Source organism: Bos indicus x Bos taurus, chromosome 3 (genome assembly GCF_003369695.1).
Source record: "Bos indicus x Bos taurus breed Angus x Brahman F1 hybrid chromosome 3, Bos_hybrid_MaternalHap_v2.0, whole genome shotgun sequence".
Taxonomy (NCBI): domain Eukaryota; kingdom Metazoa; phylum Chordata; class Mammalia; order Artiodactyla; family Bovidae; genus Bos; species Bos indicus x Bos taurus.
In genome coordinates, this window is record NC_040078.1 from 32,649,591 (window position 1) to 32,671,536 (window position 21,946).

At 39.9% G+C, this 21,946-nt stretch overlaps 1 protein-coding gene across 1 annotated transcript in view; it reads right to left on the minus strand.

Annotated features, from left to right (window-relative positions):
* Nucleotides 1-19,020, minus strand: part of CD53 (CD53 molecule) — a 38,830-nt gene extending 19,810 nt beyond the window's left edge. The window contains exons 1-3 of the mRNA XM_027536221.1: nt 18,903-19,020; nt 1,841-1,921; nt 542-730 (exon numbers count right to left, since the gene is read on the minus strand). Of these exons, the coding sequence (XP_027392022.1) occupies nt 542-730; nt 1,841-1,903 (252 nt within the window). The 5' untranslated portion in view covers nt 1,904-1,921; nt 18,903-19,020. The remainder of the gene's footprint in view (nt 1-541; nt 731-1,840; nt 1,922-18,902) is intronic.
* Nucleotides 19,021-21,946: the final 2,926 nt, after the last annotated feature.

A 21,946-nucleotide genomic window follows, 5' to 3' on the forward strand; every position in this document is an offset into this window, starting at 1 on the left:
AGCTCTAGTATCTCTCACGTTAGACCCCAATGGCCTCAGCCTAGGCTCTCACCCAGCTGGGCCACTCACACTGTGGTGTAGCTAGTATAGATCTGAGACACATACATATCCTCTGCCATCTTAGGAGGGTCACAATACTCAGAAGAATCTAGAGACTAGATTTTCCACCAGTGAGTGACTCTGAGTCAGATCCTGGGAATATACACTAATGTGAGGAAGATTTAGGTAGATGGATGATGCTTGATTTCAACCATATATAAAGAATAAATAAAAAGCTATGAATGCAAATTATACTGATAAGGGTCATCATTAACAGTGTAAAATGGATACTAAGGAGGACAGTGATATCTTCTCTTATTTATCCCTCTCAGAAACAAAATACTATGGGCCTAGACACACTGGACTGAGCTGAGGAGCCAACTTCATGTTCCAACAATTTCTTTGCACTAATAGATGAGCTACCAGAAAACGTCTTGCCTGTGGTTTAAGACATCATGCCCACCTCCCCCACTTAGGCGCATCAGCTGTGAGAGTCACTCACCGACATAAGCAGGCACTTATTCTCCTTGATGGATCCCATGCAGCCCAGGAAGGCAACCACCATGATGACGGAACCCACAATGACAAGCACATTGCCCAGCGTGAGAGAAGGGAGGTTATGGAAGAGTACTCCAAACTTGCTGTGGATCAGGAGGTAGATCCCAAGGCCCAAAATGCAGCAGCCACAGAACTGAAAAGAAGAATCACATAACATTCTGAAATGCAAGGTGGTTCTTAAATATCTCCTCATACCCCCTTACTTGACATTAGAATCATTTTTCCCCATTGGCCCTAGCCAACAAACTCTTCACCCAGATTTCTCCAAGTGCCTAAAAAATAGGTATCATCTCCTGTGATGTCCCACGCATACCTCATCCTATTCATATCAGATATCAAAAAGGTCATTCCTATGGATAACACAGTATTTTCATGATTCAGATTCCTACTTCTTTTTCTAGATCTTCATGATTCAGATACCTACTCCTTACTGGCTCAACTGCTTATATGTGGTCTTCCCTTTGTAAAGGGAATACACTGGTTGAGAAGTTCATCTTTCTTGGCAGAAGATTAGAGAAGCCAAACTTTTAAGAATCTTCTCATAGAAACATGAGTAACAACTCAACCTATGTCTGAAATTCAATTGCTAAATTTGATACAGTTAAAGTGTTAGCCTCTCAGTCCTGTCCAGCTTTTTGTGACCCCATGGATTATACACTGCTCCCCCCGACCTCCCCCAGGCTCCTCTATCTATCCACAGAATTCTCCAGACAAGAATACTGGAGTGGGTTGTCATTCCCTTCTCCAGAGGATCTTCACGGCACAAGGATTGAACCCTGGTCTCCTGCATTGCAGGCAGATTCTTTACTGTCTGCATCACCAGGGAAGCCTTAATATAGTTAAACCTCCCCAGAAAAGGGGACTTCCTTTTTGATCAGCTATTTTTTCCAAGGATTCAGGGTTGGGGTCTGGGGAGCAAGAAAAAAAGGGGCATTCAATACAGGGAGTGTAGAATCTTAGGTTTCTCACCCATAGATGTCAGCAGTGAGCAAAATAGCCTAAAGCTCCCAGAGAAACAGCCTCACCAGTCACACTGGTGTCTTTCATTTTTGCAGGCTTTTCTTACAGCAGGATGGGAATAGGAGAGAAAATTATCATTCCCTTCTTCTTAGGCTGGGTGTACTGCACATGACCTTTGCATGCATGAATTGCACTCCACATCAGGCTCTTCAGGAGAGGAGAGAGAAGTAGAGTGTAGCTAGGAAGAGGTGAGCTTAATCATGCTCAGAAAAGACACACTTACCCAAAAGATCAAATTGAAGAAAAACAGGACAAACTTCAGCAATTTCAAGCTACTCATGCCCATGCTTGAGATATTCTTGCCCTAAAAAGTAGAAGGAAGAAGAGAGGATGTGAGTAACCTGACTCTGCAAAGTGGCACCAGAGATCAGAGGACACAAATGTTCAGGGTTCAAGGGTCTCCAGCATCACTGTGAGTTTTAGCTGTGAATCTTCTCTGGAAAGTTTCCCCAAACTTCTTGCTCTTTTAGTCTCTGAATCGAGGTACCAATTAGCTCATCTTGGACATTCACTTTTGCTTCAGTTCAGCAAGCCAGAGTGCTTAACATTTAATTAAGCCCTCTAGAAGCACATAGTAAAGCCATTCTTAGAGGAGGGTGAATTACAGTGACACAAAGCAGGCATCTGGGGGATAAGGGATAATCTGGTCAATCATCTGGGGAGGTCAGTGACTTGATCCACCAGTTTCTTAAATACCCCGAGATGCATATACACTCTACATTTGGTCTACAAACTTCTCTACATGAAAGTGGAGGGAGCATACCTATGCCTCAGTCATTCTTTTACCAAAGAAACATATATGATGTTTTCTGTTCTAGGTGCTGTGGGAGATATAACCATTACTAAGCAATAACTATCTTCCAGAGAATGTCAGTCTTACAGCAGAGATAAAACTGACCAACAAATATCCAATGAAGAAATGAAAAGAGATTAGCAATGAGAGCTTGAATTTTTAAAAAATAGAATTTCATTTTTCAGTAGAGGACATCAATATTCAAAGTCTGGTCCTCAATTCTAGAGATCCAGATACACAATTTTTAATTTTCTTTCAGAATTAATGAGGTTATATAGAAGGACTCATATTTTAAAACTGCACATAAGACTGATATATAAAGCAGAATGTCAATTTGTTGTTTTTCTCCCAATATAACTATGCCTTTTCTAGTTCATGGATTGCTTTTATAATCCATTATACTGTCCTTGCAGTATCAAGATGCCCAGAAATGAGATGATCTTAAGGGATAGTTCATTTAGGGTATAAATAAGCCTAAGGGTTTTATATTACCTGGTCTCACATTCAGGGCTTCCCTTGGGGCTCAGCTGGTAAAGAATCAGCCTGCAATGCAGGATACCTGGGTTTGATCCCTAGGTCAGGAAGATCCCCTGGAGAAGGGAAAGGCTACCCACTCCAGTATTCTGGCCTGGAGAGTTTCATGGACTACAGTCCATGGGGTCGCAAAGAGTTGGACAAGACTGAGCAACTTTCACTTTTTTTCTTATATTCAGGCCTTTAATCTATTTTGCGCTTATTTTTGTGTGTGGTGTTAGGGAGTACGGAGATTCCTTTAAAAACTAAAATAGAACTGTCATATAACCCAGCAATCCCGCTACTGGCATATACCCAGAAAAAATCATAATTCCAAAAGACACATGCACCCCAATGTTCACTGCTGTAGTATTACAATAGTCAGAATATGGTAGCAACCTAAATGTCCATCAACAGAGGAATGAATAAAAAAGTTGTAGTACATATACACAACAGAATATTACTCAGCCACAAAAAAGAATAAAACCAGGTCACTTGTAGAGACGTGGATGGACCTAGAGACTGTCAAACAGAATGAAGTAAGTCAGAAAAACAAATATCGTATATTAATGCATATATGTGGAATCTAGAAAAATGGTATAGATGATCTTATTTGCAAAGCAGAAACAGAGACACAGATGTAGGGGGCAAACATATGGGGACCAAGAGGGGAAAGGTGAGGGTGGGATGAATTGGGAGATTGGGACTGACATATGAACACTATTTTTTTGCTTTTTTAAAATTTATTTTTAATATGTATACACTATTAATACTATGTATAAAATAGACAACTAATGAGAGCCTACTGTATACCTTGGATAACTCTACTCAGAGCCTTGTGGTGACCTAAATGGGAAGGAAATCCAAAAAAGAGAAGCTATATATATATATATATATATATACAGGTATAGCTCATTCATCTTGCTGTACAGTAGAAACTAATACAACATTTTAAAGTAACTATATTACAATAAAAATTAATTTTAAAGAAGTGTGATGATTTACTACACAAACTTTGAAGTCACATTTGATTTCAACTCTCACATATACCACCAAACAAGTATGTGAGATTTGGAAACTTGCTTAACATTTCTAGTCACAATTTATTCCTATGTAAAATGGGATAATACTTATACCTCACAGGGTAGAAGTGAATATTAAATCATCTTATCACAGAGACTGATATACAACCAGTACTCGGTAAATGGAATCCATGCTTATTAACATGAATTTGAGTGTTTTCCAGGCCTCATAATCAAGGGTTAGCTGCCCAAAAGGACTACACTCATTTGAATGTGTCCACTGAAATGTTACCTCCTTTATCAATACAGCTGAAAATCTTTGAATTTCCATAGCATTTAGTGCTGTTCTTTGGGATTTGATAGCCACACACTGGAAACAACCTGTGATATTGTGACTTATAAGAAACATATTATGATGACTAAAATATATTTCTCAGAAACATTTGATCTTCATCCATAGTTCCTGGCTCACAGCTCCCAAAACTCTTGGGAATACACTGAGCAATAAGAACAATCAGAACATTTTTTGATATATAGTATTTGGTCTCTCATCCTCAACTCCTGAAAATAATTCAGAACCATAAAGGTATCTTGTTATTCATAACAAGCCCTTACCACCACAACTGGGTTAATGCTAATGAAGGTGACTTATTTTTTATTGACATATAGTTAATTTACAACATTGTTTTAGTTTTACATGTACAGCAAACTGATTCAGTTATGATATATATATTTTTTTCAGTTTCTTTTCCATTATTATAAGATATTGAGTAGAGTTTCCTATGCTAATAGTAAGTTCTTGTTGTTTACCTATTCTATATATAGTAGTGTATATATGTTAATCCCAAACTACTAATTATCTCTCTCCTTTCCCTGACTGTATCATATTAAGTGAAGTAAGTAAGACAAAGACAAATAACATAGATATCACTCTTACATGAAATATTAAAAAAATGACATAAACTAACTTATTTACAAAGGAGAACAGATTCATAGACAGAGAAAACAAACTTTCCAAAGGATGTTCAAACTACCACACAATTGCACGCATCTCACATGCTAGCAAAGTAATGCTCAAAATTCTCCAAGCCAGGCTTCAACAGTATGTGAACTGTGAACTTCCAGATGTTCAGGCTGGATTTAGAAAAGGCAGAGGAACCAGAGAGCAAATTGCTAACATCTGTTGAATCATTGAAAAAGCAAGAGAGCTCCAGAAAAAACATCTACTTTTGCTTTATTGACTTCACCAAAGCCTTTGGCTGTATGGATCACAACAAACTGTGGAAAATTCTGAAAGAGATAAGAATACCAGACCACCTTACCTGCCTCCTGAGAAATCTATATGCAGGTCAAAAAGCAACAGTTAGAACTTGACATGGAACAAGAGACTGGTTCCAAATAGGGAAAGGAGTACATCAAGGCTGTATATTGTCACCCTGCTTATTTAACTTATATGCAGAGTATATCATGCAAAATGCCAGGCTGAATGAAACACAAGCTGGAATCAAGATTGCTGGGAGAAATATCAATAACCTCAGATATGCAGATGACACTGTCCATATGGCAGAAAGCAAAAAAGAACTAAAGAGCCTATTGATGAAAGTGAAGGAGGAGAGTGAAAAAAGTTGGCTTAAAGCTCAACATTCAGAAAACTAAGATCATGGCATCCGGTCCTATCACTTCGTGGCAAATAGATGGGGAAACAATGGAAATAGTGACAGACTTTATTTTCTTGAGCTCCAAAATCACTGCATATGGTGACTGCAGCCATGAAATTAAAAGATGCTTGCTCCTTGGAAGAAAAGCTATGACCATATGAAGCTATGAGCATATGAAAAAGCAGAGACTTTAACAACAAAGGTCTGTCTAGTCAAAGCTATGGTTTTTCCAGTAGTCATGTATGGATGTGAGAATTGGACTATAAAGAAAGTGGAGCACTGAAGAATTGATGCTTTTGAACTGTGGTGTTGGAAAAGACTCTTGAGAGTCCCTTGGACTGCATGGAAATCAAACCAGTCCATCCTCAAGGAAATCAGTACTGAATATTCATTGGAAAGACTGATGCTAAAGCTGAAACTCCAATACTTTGGCCACCTGATGCAAAGAACTGACTCATTGGAAGAGACCCTGATGCTGGGAAAGATTAAAGGTGGGAGGAGAAGGGGGGGCAACAGAGGATGATAGGGTTGGAGACGGACATGAGTTTGAGCAAGCTCCAGGAGTTTTATTGACATATAGTTTTGTGTATAGTGATGGACATCGAAGCCTAGCATGCTGTAGTCCATGGGGTCGCAAAGAGTCGGACATGACTGAATGACTGAACTGAACTGAGGTCCATTCAAGTTGCCACAGATGGCATTATTTCATTCTTTTTGTGGCTGAGTAATATTACATTGTATCCATGTGCCATATCTTCTTTATCCATTCGTCTGTTGATGGACATTTAGGTTGCTTCCATGTCCTGACTATCCTAAATGGTACTGCTAAGATCATTGAAGGGCATGTATCTTTTATGAAGGTGAACTTTGCAAAGCACCAAAGGATAGAGCCTAGTTGCCAGGAGAACCAACTGTGAATAGAAGATCGAAACTTAGTCTCATTCCTTGATTTTCAAGGAGGGGAGAGGGGAATAGAGGTTGAATCAATCACCAAGTGAATTAGTCAATCATACCTCCACAAAAAAAAAAAAAAAAAAAAGGGAGGAGTTCAGAAAGCTTCCACTTGGGGGAGAACCAGAACATTTTTATGTGCTATCATTCTGGTTCCAAGCTTCATACAGACATAAAGACCTTTTGTTAGGACTTCATCCTATGTATCTCTTCATCTGACATTACATATTGTTTGTATTAAAGCAGTAGTCTAGTGAGTAAATGGATTCTCCTGAGTTCTGTGAGCTTTTTTGGTAAATAAGTTGCACCCAAGGATGGGGTTATGGGAACCTCTGACTTATAGGAAGTAGGTGGGTCAGAAGCTTGGGTAACACTTGGACTTGGGGCTGGTATTTTAAATGGACAAGCAGCCTTGTGAGACTGAGCCCTTTGCTTGTGGAATCTGATTCTATTTCTGGGTAGACATTGTTAGAATTGAGTTGAATTATTGGACACTCTGCTGGTATCCAAGAATTGCTTGCTGGTTTGGAAAAGCTGCCACCCACATATATATTGGAATCAGGTCCAGGAAGCTAATCTATAGCCTAAAGCTCTAACAATAGGTGAATGGATGAATAAATGGTGGTAAAACTATATAATGGTATACTTCTTGGGAATAAAAAGAAGGAACTGTTGCTACATGTTAGAATGTAGGTGAATCTCCAAATGATTAAGGTGAGTGAAAGAAGTTAGCCAAAAAGGAGTACCTAATGTGTGGTTAGACTATATAAAATTTTAGAAAATGAAAAGTATAAGAGCAGAAAGCAAATGAGTGATTCCCTAGGGTAGAGGAGTGTGAGAGTGGGGGTAAATAGAGCAGGGAAGAACAAGAGGCAGGGATCACAAAAGACCATGCACAATCTTTTGTGAGTGGTGAACATATTTGTTACTTTGATTGTAGTGATGGTCTTTTTTTTTTTTAATTTTGAGGAAAACTTACAACTTCATTTTTCTCTATCTGTTTGGGTTTTTTTTTAATTGAAATATATTTGCTTTACAATGTTTGTAGTCATGGTTTTATGTGTGTATTCAGTTCAGTTCAGTCACTCAGTCGTGTCCGACTCTTCGCGACCCCATGAATCGCAGCACGCCAGGCCTCCCTGTCCATCACCAACTCCTGGAGTTCACTCAGACTCAAGTCCATTGAGTCGGTGATGCCATCCAGCCATCTCATCCTCTGTGTGTATATGCATGTCAAAAGGCCCTTCTTAATTTTCTCCTCTCCATCTCTCCAAATTCATAGTAACATTCCGAGGCTTATACTTTAAAATCTAGCAAGTAATGTTGGATACTTTTCTCCGTGCTTCCTTTCTTTCAATTGTTCAGTGGCACTTTCCTGGAATTTGCCCCTTTATTTTCCTCTGACCCCATAATTTGATTAGTTACTCATCATTCCAAGACTCGGTTGACTAGAATGTCAGCTCCTTGAGGGTAGGAGGTAGTTTATTCATCCTTGAATTCTTGAGTCTTAACACAGTAACTGATTACACTAAAAAAGTGAGATTGTTGAAAGAACAAATGACTGGAACTTTGCTTGTTAATTCTGAATAATCTGATGGAGTGGAATGAACACGACACTATAGAGTGAGGAGCTTTGGACTTGAGATTTACTGTGCCACTAAACTAATCTTCTGGACGTGAGAAAATAACTGACCCAGAAGGAGATTGGGCCAGGTGCCTCCTAGAGTCACCTCATGTCCAATATCCTCAGAGCCTGTGACAACTGCTTCAGGCCCTGTAATCTAATTGTCCACAGAGCACCCACTAATGAGATGCCCACAAACCGGGGGATGTCCCCACTGATCCTTTCCTTCACAGACAGGAAAGAGAATCTCTTTCTCCTTCCCTGATTTTCCACGTAGTCTTGCACTGAATTAAGGGAGAAAAACTGCCCATTTTGTGAAGATTTTTAACACTTTTACTGTATTCAATGATGATCCCAGTTTTCACAGAGAGAGTGCCACCTCTTCCCTCTTTCCTTTTATCACTGTGGCTGGTCAGTTATGGAGTTACCACCCCTGCCAACCCCACTGGAAAAACTGACACACTTCTGCAGTCAAAATCTGTCACTCATGTGGTCCTGTGAAAAAAATCCCCGACATCAGCTTCCAGGAAACCTCTGTGACTAAACTGCCGTTAGGTGTGGTACCTCCCACACCCCACTGTGGAGGCCAGAAAGGAAGTTCACCCTTTAGTTTTCTTCAAGAAAAGAGCTCTTGGGCTGATAAACGGTCCCATTAATTTCTAGTTCAATCTGTTTTTCTCTGACCCATACTTATGGGTCATTGAATATAGTCTTGAATCTAATCAAGCCTAGAAGTGGCTAAGGTCAGACAGGAGTCCCAAGAAAGTATCACTTCTTGCTCTCCAGCCTTAACTGATTCAAGTTCAATCAGAACTTTGGATACACCCAAAAAACTTTGGTGTTAGACTACTATATTTATGAGATGTTAGTAAGTATTCCTAAAACAAAAACAAGCAAAACCATAGGGAGTGAGAGGAATCTATGGTTAATCATTTCAGAAGTGAGATCAAATAAAATAAAACATAAACAATGAAGTTTTTTTTTTTCTGATCAACTTCTGAGAAAACTGTTATATACTAATGTACATTGTGAGTCTCTAAGAGAAACGTCTACTTATATAACTACAAACCTATTCATGTATTACAGATTACTTATTAACAGCTTATAGTATTTCACAGCTCAGAGAATATTGCATTCCATGGAACATAGTTTGGCAAACTCTAGTACTGGACTTGGGTAGGTTTAGTTTTGAATTCTAACATTTGTGCTTACCAGAAGTATGGTCCTGGGCAATTTCCTTAACCTCTCTGACTTTCCCAATTTCTTCTTCTTTAAAGTGGTGATACAATAATTCATACCTTATTAGCTAAAGGACAAAATATTTCCTGGGTGGCTCAGTACCAGACTGCCGGGTTCAACGAAAACTGAAAGATCAAATCTAGAACTTCCCTAACAGTCCATTCTTAAGGGTGACTCTGAAATTTCTGCTAGATTTTTTTTTTAATTTTTTTTAAATTAATTACTTAATTAATTTTACTTTACAATATTGTATTGGTTTTGCCATACATTGACATGAATCCACCATGAGTATACATGTGTTCCCCATACTGAACCCCCTCCCACCTCCCTCCCCATACCATCCCTCTGGGTCATCCCAGTGCCCCAGTCCAAAGCACCCTGTATCATGCATCAAACCTGGACTGGTGATTCATTTCACATATGATATTTTGTATGTTTCAATGCCATTCTCCCAAATCATCCCACCCTCGCCCTCTCCCACAGAGTCCAAAAGACTGTTCAATACCTCTGTGTCTCTTTTGCTGTCCCACATACAGGGTTATCATTACCTTCTTCCTAAGTTCCATATATATGTGTTAGTATATTGTATTGGTGTTTTTCTTTCTGGCTTACTTCACTCTGTATAATAGGCTCCAGTTTCATCCACCTCATTAGAACTGATTCAAATGTATTCTTTTTAATGGCTGAGTAATATTCCATTGTGGATATGTACCACAGATTTCTTATCCATTCATCTGCTGATGGACATCTAGGTTGCTTCCATGCCCTGGCTATTATAAACAGTGCTGCAATGAACATTTAGGTACACGTATCTTTCAATTCTGGTTTCCTCAGTGTGTATGCCCAGCAGTGGGATTTCTGGGTTGTATGGCAGTTCTATTTCTAGTTTTTAAAGGAATCTCCACACTGTTCTCCATAGTGACTGTACTAGTTTGCATTCCCACCAAGAGTGTAAGAGGGTTCCCTTTTCTCCACACCCTCTCCAGCATTTATTGTTTGTAGACTTTTGGATCGCAGCCATTCTGACTGGTGTGAAATGGTACCTCATTGTGATTTTGATTTGCATCTCTCTGATAACGAGTGATGTTGAGCATCTTTTCATGTGTTTGTTAGCCATCTGTATGTATTCTTTGGAGAAATGTCTGTTTAGTTCTTTGGCCCACTTTTTGACTGGGTCTTTTATTATCTGGAATTCAACTGCAGGAGTTGCTTGTATATTTTTGAGATTAATTCTTTGTCCGTTGCTTCATTTGCTATTATTTTCTCCCATTCTGAAGGCTGTCTTTTCACCTTGCTTAGAGTTTCCTTTGTTGTGCAGAAGCTTTTAATTTTAATTAGGTCCCATTTGTTTATTTTTGCTTTTATTTCCAATATTCTGGCAGGTGGGTCATAGAGGATTCTGCTGTGATTTATGTCAGAGAGTGTTTTGCCTATGTTCTCCTCTAGGAGTTTAATAGTTTTTGGTGTTACATTTAGATCTTTAATCCATTTTGAGTTTATTTTTGTGTATGGTGTTAGAAAGTGTTCTAGTTTCATTCTTTTACAAGTGGTTGACCAGTTTTCCCAGCACCACTTGTTAAAGAGATTGTCTTTTCTCCATTGTATATTCTGCTAGATCTTGAGGAATAAAATACATTAGGTGCCAGAAGTCCTTTTAGTAATCCTTTGCCCGTTTCATTTTTTGTAATATCTTTAAGTTTTGTGTGCTCTTGTTAAAAAAAAATTTAAACAATATAGAGAATACAAAAAAGGAAACAAAATCTCTGCAACCCCACATCCCAGAGATAACCACCTTTAACATTTTTGGTGAACATCTTCCCAGACATTTTTTTAATATACAGATCTATTTGACAATTTACATAGAAGAACATGGTATCCAGCAAGTAGTTATTGGTTTCCCATTTATTCCTACACAGAGTCTGTGGAGGTCTTAGATTCATCACTGGGGCCATAACTAACACAAGTTTTTTTTCTAAATAAGAGAAGAAATCTGTTCTCTATAAGTGCTCCCAAATTATGGCCCTCATGACAAAATAAATTTAGATAAATAATATAGTTCATCAAACTCTGCAAAAGGCCGAGCTCTTCATAAATAAATTTTATCTATAAATTTAGCCCCACTTTTCAAACAGGAAGTCCAAGGCTCAGACAGCCTATGTAACCAGCATAAGATCACCCAGCTAATAATCAACAAAGACAGGGCATAGGCCAAGGTCTTTCATCCTCCCAAGCCTACGTTCCTTCCATTGTCCCATGGCCTGGGTACTCATCTCCCACTTCATCATTCAACTCCCTCCCTACAATGTGATGAACCTCCAGGAGGACTCTTTCCATTTTTCACAGTTTGAACCCCTGTGAACAGTGGCTGAGGTAGGATGTGGGTTTGCAAGTATGTCTATTTATGGAGTAATAAGCAGTTATGGGTGGAGGGGTGTTACTAAAATCAAACAAAACCATCAACCTTTATGCATTAATTTCTTCTCATGTCTACATCACTTCATCAAAAGAATGTGTCTGTCAGTTTATTCTTTCCTTAAATCGTGTTCTGGTGAAAATTTCCTTTCAAGGCTGCTCTCCAGGGAGAGGAATCAGTGATTCATAAAAGAAAGAAGAAAGAAGCAAAGAGAAGAGAAACAAATGAGGAACACAAATCCAGATGATCCTGGGGTCTCATTTTCCTCCATTTGGGAGCTTAGCAAAGTCATCACTCAACAGAAAAACCACAGATGATCCTAGTGGCTGAGCTGAGACAGGACCTATATAACAAGGTGGCTCTCAAAACCGGAACAGTTACATAAAACAGCTACAACTTCTCCAGAGTCAATGGACTAGTAATTCTCTTTCCTTAGCATAAAATATGTAGAATTTTGATGCAGAAGGTCCCTGTCCTAGAGACTTGTCCATGGTGTGTTCAGCAAGCTATGTCCACAGTGGGCAAGACTCTCTGTGAAATAATGAAAGCTATTTCTATAAGTATCCCTGTCAAAAGTTGGAATAGCCTGAATCTAGTCATGAGGAAACATCAGACAAACCAAAATAGAGAGACAATCTAGAAAATATTTGCCAGTAGTCTTTACTCTTGCATGGAAAATCCCATGGACAGAGGAACCTGGTAGGCTGCAGTCCATGGGGTCACTAAGAGTCGGACACGACTGAGCGACTTCACTTTGACTTTTCACTTTCCTGCATTGGAGAAGGAAATGGCAACCCACTCCGGTGTTCTTGCCTGGAGAATCCCAGGGACGGGGGAGCCTGGTGGGCTGCCGTCTATGGGGTCACACAGAGTCGGACACGACTGAAGTGACTTAGCAGCAGCAGTCTTCAAGAATATCAATGTCATGAAACAAAGAAAGACTCAGGAACCATTCCAGATAGGAGAAAATTACATAGACAACACTTAAAAGCAATATATGATCAGAGATTCTAATAGCCAAGAACAGCAATGCCAAAGAATGTTCAAACTACTGCACAATTGCACTCATTTCATGTGCTAGCAAGATAATGCTCAAAATTCTTCAAGTTAAGCTTCAGCAGTACATGAACCAAGAATTTCCAGACGTATAAGCTGGATTTAGAAAAGGCAGAGGAACCAGAGATCAAATTGCTAACATTTATCGGATCATAGAGAAAGCAAGGGAATTCCAGAAAAGCATCTACTTCTGCTTCCCTGCCTATGCTAAAGCCTTTGACTGTATGGATCACAACCAACTGTGGAAAATTCTTAAAGACCACCTGACCTGTCTCCTGAGAAATCTGTAAGCAGCTCAAGAAGCAACAGTTAGAACAGGACATGGAACAATAGACTGGTTCCAAATTGGGAAAGGAGTACGTCAAGGCTGTGTATTGTCAGCCTACTTATTTAACTTATGTGCAGAGTAAATCATGCGAAATGCCAAGCTGGATGAAGCACATGCTGGAATCAAGATTGCCGGGAAAAATATCAATAACCTCAGATACGCAGATGACACTACCCTTATGGAAGAAATCAAAGAGGAACTAAAGAGCTTATTTATGAATGTGAAAGGAGAGCAAAAAATCTAGCTTAAAACTCAACATTCAAAAAAACAAGATCATGGTATCCAGCCCCATCACTTAATGGCAAACAGATGGGGAAAAAGTGGAAGCAGTTACAGATTTTTTTCTTAGACTCCAAAATCACTGTGGATGGTGACTGCAGCCATGAAATTAAAAGACTCTTGCTCCTTGGAAGGAAAGCTGTGACAAACCTAGACAGCATATTAAGAAGCAGAGATACCACTTTGCCAACAAAGTTCCATATAGTCAAAGCTATGATTTTTCTAATAGTCATGTACAGATGTGAGAGTTGGATCATAAAGAAGGTTGAGCACAGAAGAACTGATGCTTTCAAATTGCATTGCTGGAGAAGACGCTGGAGAGTCCTTTGGACTGCAAGGAGATTGAACCAGTCAATCTTAAAGGAAATCAACCCTGAATATTCACTGGAAGGACTGATGCTGAAGCTGAAGCTCTGATACCTTGACCAACATCTTTTGGCCATAACTATGATGTATTTTCATTGGAAAAGACCCTGATGCTGGGAAAGATTGAGGGCAGGAGGAGAAGAGGGCGACAGAGGATAAAATAGTTGGATGGCAACACCAGCTCAATGGACATGAGTTTGAGCAAACTCTGGGAGATAGTGAAGGACAGGGAAGCCTGGTGTGCTGCAGCTTAAGGCTGCAACTCTCATAAACAGTTGGACACAACTTAGCAACCAAACATCAACAATATAGAATATTAGTGGGCCAAAAGGGAAAGGATAAATGTGTACATATAGCTGATTCACTTCATTGTACAGCAGAAGCTAACACATCATTGTAAAACAATTGAACTCCAACAGGAAAAAATAAAAAGAAAGAAAGAAAGAATATTAGTGGGGCAATTGGGAGAATCTAATAAAATCTATGGAGTGGTAATAGTATTATATCAGTGTTAAAATCCTGATTTTGATCATTGTAAAGTGGATATATAAGAAAAGGATTTTGTTTTTATACACCCTAAACACTTAAGGGGGAAAGATATCACGTCAGCAATAGCTCTCAAATGAGAAAACTGGGAAAACATAAAGAAAATGTGATAAAATGTTAATATTTGAGAAATGTGAATGAAGAAGGTTCAGAAATTTTGGGTATTGTTTTTGCAATCTTTCTGTAAGTACAAATTTTTGTCAAAATAAAAAGTGAAAAAAAATTGAATGTAAGTAAATACCTAAGGAATTCTGATCTTGAAATCATTATAATTTAAGCTCCTCATGGTATAAATATTGAGATTCTACAATAGTTAATTTCAGAAGAATAAACCATGGGTTGTTCCTGATATAGAATAAATATGAAGCTATGAGATCAAATTTGCCTGAGAAAATTTTAAAACATACACAATATTAAAATCATTTCTCACCTTTATTTCTCCATCAAGTTCTGAAATATAAAATGTCAAAAAAGTTTGGCAAATTAAATATTTGACTTGCTAGCCTATTGATTCAGAGAAGGCAATGGCACCCCACTCCAGTACTCTTGCCTGGAAAATCCCATGGACGGAGGAGCCTGGTAGGCTGCAGTCCATGGGATCGCAAAGAGTTGGACACGACTGAGCGACTTCAGTTTCACTTTTCACTTTCATGCATTGGAGAAGGAAATGGCAACCCACTCCAGTGTTCTTGCCTGGAGAATCCCAGGGATGGAGGAGCCTGGTGGGCTGCCGTCTATGGGGTCGAACAGAGTCGGACACAACTGAAGCGACTTAGCAGCAGTAGCAGCAGCAGCCTATTGATTTCAGATATTTAGGATTTATAGTTAAGTTGTATTCTCATATCTGCTTATGTTAAAACACACTGGAAATTTCTTTATGTGAACAAATAACACAGTTCAGTGATGCCTATTTAATATGTCTGAAAGAAAAGGATGTAGTGTGGAGAAAAAAACATTTCTTAGAGAATCAAGAAACATTCTATATAACTAGTTAAGTAATTTTGTGATTTTGAACAAGTTGCCTGACCTAAAAAATATGCAGATTGGAGTGTTATGGTAGCAAAACTGGGCTCTCACTATGAATTGACATTTTATTTGAACATTTATATAATCTCTAAGTTCCCTTTAAGTATCAACATTCTAACACTTAGAATATATCACATTTATTTTAAATTGTTATAGAAATGTATCGCTGTGGCGAAACAACTTTTGGCCATAGCTATGATGTACTGATGCTACTGCTGCAGTGGGAACTCTACCGTGAAGCAGGAAATGAAGAGAAGACTTGCCTCTGTATTCCAACACAGAGATGCATGGCCTCCCCTCTGAGTGCCCACACACTCGCTTTGTAAATGCATTGTCTTCCTCTTTCTGAAAGCCTACTTCCAGACAACTTTCCCAAACTGACCACCCAGCCTCCAGTTGCAATCCTTTCATTCTGTGCCCCAGAGACCACCCTGGAGGCCCATTCTGTCTAATATCTCTGCATTTGTTTCAGTGTTCTGCACCTGATGTGGCAGCTGGGTCCTGGACCTTCCTGAAGCCAGGTGTCCAACCTCTAGGCCCAGGGTGATCTGCTCACACTGAACGCTCACGTGGTACACAGGAAGTACTGTGTGCTGACTAATTCAGGAAAGTAAACGAAACCACTGTAAGTAAATCAACACAGCATTTTCGGAAACAGAAGCTGAAAGAAAATGGCTGTAACCTTGCAGAAAAGCTCCAGCCTTCACTAAAATCTAAGGGGGAAACCTAGGTCAAGGAGAAAGAAATTTGCCTCTCATTCTCATTTCAACCCATATTCCATCAAGTCTGTTAAGTGGATATTTCAGGCATAGCTCTGTCCGTGGCTAGCTTGGAACTTGCCTAATTAGTGAGCTTGCCTTCCATTTTAGGTTCTGGAGTTCTAGAACCAAGTAGAAAGAATTTCCTACTTCTTGTGGTCCTGCAACCATGGCTTGTTATACTCCAGTCTCATTTGCTTACTCTCATTTCCAACATGCCTGGGTGTTCACATTTCTTTAAGTTTGCATATTCTGTTTGAAATGCTGTTACCCCTAGTCCCCATACCAAATTCATCCTTCCCTGAAAATGAACCTGAGCAATCATCTCTCCCAGGGAGTCTTGGGCACACTCCTAAACTCCTCCTACATTTTGTGCACAGGACTGTTCCATTATAGAAAAGATTATATTGTATTGCTGTGTATATTGCTGTGACTGTCCTCATGCTACTCTACAAATACCACATCAGTTATCCTTGTGTCTCCTGTGCTTAGCACATGCCTAGCTCCTGGTCTGTTGCAAGGTAGGATTGAGGAAGGTGAACAGACTTCACATGCTAGTCTGAAGCCCCCTGGACAGTCAAAAATCAATCTGAAGTCGTAAGAAGCTAAAGACCAACAGAGTGAGGTTTCCAGTGTGTGCCTCTTGTCCATTACCAAGTGTGAGGTCACTTCGGTAGTAGTAGATGTGAAAGGTGAAAGGCTGGGCTTTGACTAATTCCTTGCTGGTTTAAATGTGTCAAATCCTTTTATTTCAAGGCTAAATACTCTTAATTGGCCCACAGAGGAAATCATGCTACAGTTCAGCCTCTGCTCTAATTTAACCACAGTTTCGAAACAGTGCAGATTCTAGTGGAGATTGAGAAAGCAAAACTTTGTTTAGCCAGCAGCTACGATTCTGTTTTGTTCAGTTCTGTTCCCTGGCAAGCATATCTGATATTTCTTATCTCCCAAGGGAGTTCCTTAAGGGCAAGACTGTTTGCAGGACAAATACGTTCCTTCTATTATCCCCCCACACCCCCACCTCCCACCCTTACCAGGCATAGTACCTGGCCCTGCTGCTGCTGCTAAGTCGCTTCAGTCATGTCCAACTCTGTGCAACCCCACAGACGGCAGCCTACCAGGCTCTGCCATCCCTGGGATTCTCCAGGCAAGAACACTGGAGTGGGTTGCCATTTCCTTCTCCAATGCATGAAAGTGAAAGTGAAGTCACTCAGTCGTGTCTGACTCTCCGTGACCTCATGGACCGCAGCCTACCTTCGTCCATGGGACTTTCCAGGCCCTAGGATGTGCTTAACATCTGATTATTAAATGAATGCATTACAAAGTCTGATCTTTATTTTGAAATTCAAAGGTCAATAGCCCCTGAGATGCTTATAGAATCTATAGCCCTTTGCCCCATTCCCGTGTCTCATTATTAGGTGGATGAGTGTGGTTCTACAGAAATTTCCTTTCCATTCCCTGTATGATTCTTGCAGATCTTGGAAGGAGAAAGCTTTCATCTAGAGTTCCTTGTGGTAATCTGAACCCCAACGACTATAGTGGTTACAGAAAGCCAGGACCAAAGCTTGGCTATCACTTTCTGAGTCCATAATACTGCAGTTATTAGTTATGGGGCCCAAATTAGAAATCCTTGCAATATTGTTTTGTTTTCCAAGTCATCCAGATTTGGTACATGTCATATTATATTTATCAATATTCTTGTTTTGAATACTAAGGGAAAGCGTTAGTTGCTCAGTCATGTCCGACTCTTTGAGACTCCATGGACTGTAGCCCGCCAGGCTCCTCTGTCCATGGAATTCTCCAGGCAAGAACACTGGAGTGGGTAGCCATTCCCTTCTCCAGGGGATCTTCCTGACCAAGGGATCAAACCCAGGTTTCTCACACTGCAGGTAGATTCTTTACTGTCTGAGTCACCAGGGAAGCCCATTGAATACTAAGGATAAGTTTATTTGGGGGAATCCTGAGGATCACAGTGCTCTTCCTGCTCTTTTAAAACAACTAATCTATGCAGCTCTTAGCAATGTCTATCTTTTACCTCTTTTTTTTTTTGTATAATAAAGTTTCATTAAAGTATAAAGGAGATAGAGAAAGCTTCTGACATAGGCATCAGAAGGGGGTAGAAAGAGTACCCCTATCTTTTACCTCTTGAAACACAGGTTCTGAACATGTCCTGTGTCCTTGACTCTGAGCTGGGTGTTAAGATTAATCACAGTCCTTCTGTTTAGTGTCTCTGAGGAGTCACTAACTTTACTTTTGAAAATTTCTCAAATTAAGAAGATCTGCATCTCCCAGTTGCCTTTTAGAATAGTTCTAGCTGTTGGTTCTCTGCTCACTTTAAAATTACAAGACCAATCTTCTAAAAACCAGATCAAGTAGGAAATCTTCCAGTTTCATTTCACATAAATGGCTCTGGTCATCGGTAATGGCCAGACAGAGAAGTTCAAGTTCTGAAGCAATTTAAGCACATGAAAACCATGACCCATCAAATAATTGGAACCCAGTTAACTGAAACTCTTTCTGGGCAGATTGCCTTTTGAAGGCCACTAGAATCTTGCTTATAATTTTACTACCTGCAGTAAACATTTGCAAAAGCTTCAGGAAAGTTTACAGTCTACTAGAGAGATACACAGAGACTCCTAAGAAGATACCTTAGCCCACATAATATGGTTCAGTTCTCTGCTTTCAAGCCAAATTAAAATGTCACCAATCTTACCTTTAAGCAGGCACTTTTCCTCTCACCTTTAGACAGAATTGGTGATTATCAATGAAGCGCCAAAACAAGACTGGTAACACAGATGTCAGGGCTATTTGTGTAAAAGGAGAAGTGAAGGGGGAATAAATGTGATCACACTCTGACGACAGGAAGCCCAGATGAGGAGAGGGAGGAAGTGAGGCTGGGCCCACCCTCTTTAACCACAGAAATGCAATCCTTCCCCTGTGGCTTTTCAGACACCTATCTCACAACTCACCCAAATATCTACACCAGTTTCCATGAAAAACAGGAAAACTCGAAGACCAAGTTGATTCAGGCAGGAATCTGTGAGAATTGGTGGGTTGTGGAGTGATCTGACATTGATTTTTGCCTAGAAAAGGACAACGTTTCTTAATCAAAATGACATCTCAGAATTACCTGTGGATCTGATCAAGAATAAATATACCTGACCCCACCATACTGATTCAGTCCCAGTTAGGTAGATAGACAGGAATGGAACCCAAGAATCAATATTTTGAGAAGTTTCTAGGAATGAAAATTAGGAATGTCTCCTAAGCCACTTCACCTTCTCCTCATTCTTCCTCTGGCCACCTTCTGGAAGCTTTGTAGTCTCCAGTTTGATTGAGTCACTACTTTCAGACTTCCATGTCTCAGAAGCTAGACTGCCCTTACGGAAGTGTATTGTCAGGGGCAGACTCCAAGGCACAGTCCAAGGGCACTAGTAGAATTGATTTGATTAGTAGAGAGAGCCCCAGATTCAGAGTCCCAAGATCTGGGTTTCAGTCCCAGCTTTATTAGTGTTAACTGTGAGATACTGAGGAAATCTCAACCTCTCTACTTCAGCTTATTAACAGTAACATCCAATAATTACTGTCTTCCTTCACCCTAAGACTTTAAAATTCTAGTATAACTTCTGAGCGGGGTTGGCTTATGGGGAAAACTGAGTTAGAAGAAAAGAAGAAAAGATTCTTTACTGCAGACTGTGTCTTATCAGTCTTTAATATTCTGTGTGTGTACATGTGCTTAGACCCGTGTGTCTGATTCTTTGTGACCCCAAGGAGCCCACCAGCCTCCTCTGTCCATAGGGATTCTCCAGGAAAGAACAGTGGACTGCGTTGCTATACCCTCCTTCAGGGGATCTTCCCAACCCAGGGATTGAGCCCAGGTCTCCTGCATTGCAGGTGGATTCTTTACCATCTGAGCCACCAGGGAAGCCCAAGAATGCTGGAGTTGGTAGCCTATCCATTCTCCAGGGGATCTCCCCAACCCAGGAATCAAACTGGGGTCTCCTCCATTGCAGGCAGATTCTTTACCAGCTGAGCTACCATGGAAGCCCAATATTCTCTTAACATTCTCTAAATATGTAGATTTCCCCAAATTTGCTTGATCATATAACAGTGTGTGTGTATGTGGGAGAGAGAAAGAGGGAGAGAGAGATTTCTCAGGAAACTGTTTTTCAGTGTAACTATACTTCAGGAAATGCTGTTACAAACTTTCCTCTCTTCAGCTGGCATCGCTCTGAGAAATCACTGCCCCTCACCTGGGACTGCTGTCATACTGACAGGCCACTGTAGTGGAGTAATTGAGGAAAGACCTCTTGATGGCTTTCATTACTATCTCTCTGTGTCAAAGATGCACATCCCTATGTACAACCTGGTCTCTCATTTGAGTGCCACATAGGCACCTCAAGTACAGATCCAAAAATCAGCTTAGTAAACTCAGCAACCTCCCACTCAGCCTGCTCTACACCCCCACCACCCCCATTACCATCTCATGGAAAGCTTGACTAAACTCTCAGTTGCCCAAGTCAGAAACAAGGCATCCTTTTAGGTTACTGTCTGTCACATACCACCACATGTCATTGTTAATAATGATTAAGGAATACAATTTCGGTGACAAGGACAAACTTTATCTAACACTTCATAAAGTAGACTGTCTCCATTCAGAGAACTGCAAAGTCGGACAGAAGGCAGGAAGTTTTTATAGAACAGAAAATAAAAAGGAAGGAAGATAAAAAAAGAAAATGTCTGATTGACCATGGCCACATAGTCAACTTGATTGCAGTGAGAAGGAACAAGGAAATAATTATGGTGCCTACAGTTGATGTGTTGACTGCTCAAGCAAAGCATTTACAAGAATACAAAGTTATAAAAAACTTCAGTGTGCTGATGTGGTGCTTGGAGCAAGAGCAGCTCTATCCTGGGCCTTAAGAACTATGTCAAAATTATCAACCACTCAGTCCTTTAAATTATTGTTTTTGTTCTTTAGTCACTAAGTTGTATCCAACTCTTTTGTGACTCCATGGACTATAACCCACCAGGCTCGTCTGTCCATGAGATTTCCCAGGCAAGAATACAGAAAAGGGTTGTCATTTCCTCCCCCTGGGGATCTTTCAAACCCAGGGACTGAACCCATGTCTCCTGCATTGCAGGTGGATTCTTACCACTGAGCAATGGGGGAAGCCCAAAAAATACCCCATAAAAAAGGATTATGCAGCAGAAAAAAAGATAGAACTTTAGGAATATCAGGAGACTAGAGCATAGAGTCTAGTCAAGACTAGAGTTCTGCACAGCAGAAATAATGATCATTTTAAGTGAGAAAACATTTTCTTTAATGTACTCCTCTCTGTCATCCTACTGTGAAAGGCTAATCCAACTGTTCCACCACCAGAGGCAACTGTCCCTGGTAGTCAGAAAAGGACAGGGAATTGTAAACCCACTCAGACCCAAACCTACAAGATTTCATTGAGAACTAATGTTGTTTCCAACCATTAGATGTTTACTATCCATTTGGAGAAACAAGGGGAAAATTGGAGAACAAAACAATGTCAGGGCAGACCATGTTGTTAAATAATCCAGAAAAATGCTCAAAAACTTAAAAAAGAAAAAAAAAAAAACCTAAATTAGAGAAGGGATTTAGCAGAAGGTCAGACTCATGCCTTTGTTTTCTCAGTGCATGATATTGATCAAGCATCATAGGTGATAATGGAATCCAGGAATTTAGGAGACTTACAGTTGGCCAGACAAGGAGTTGGAATACAAAAT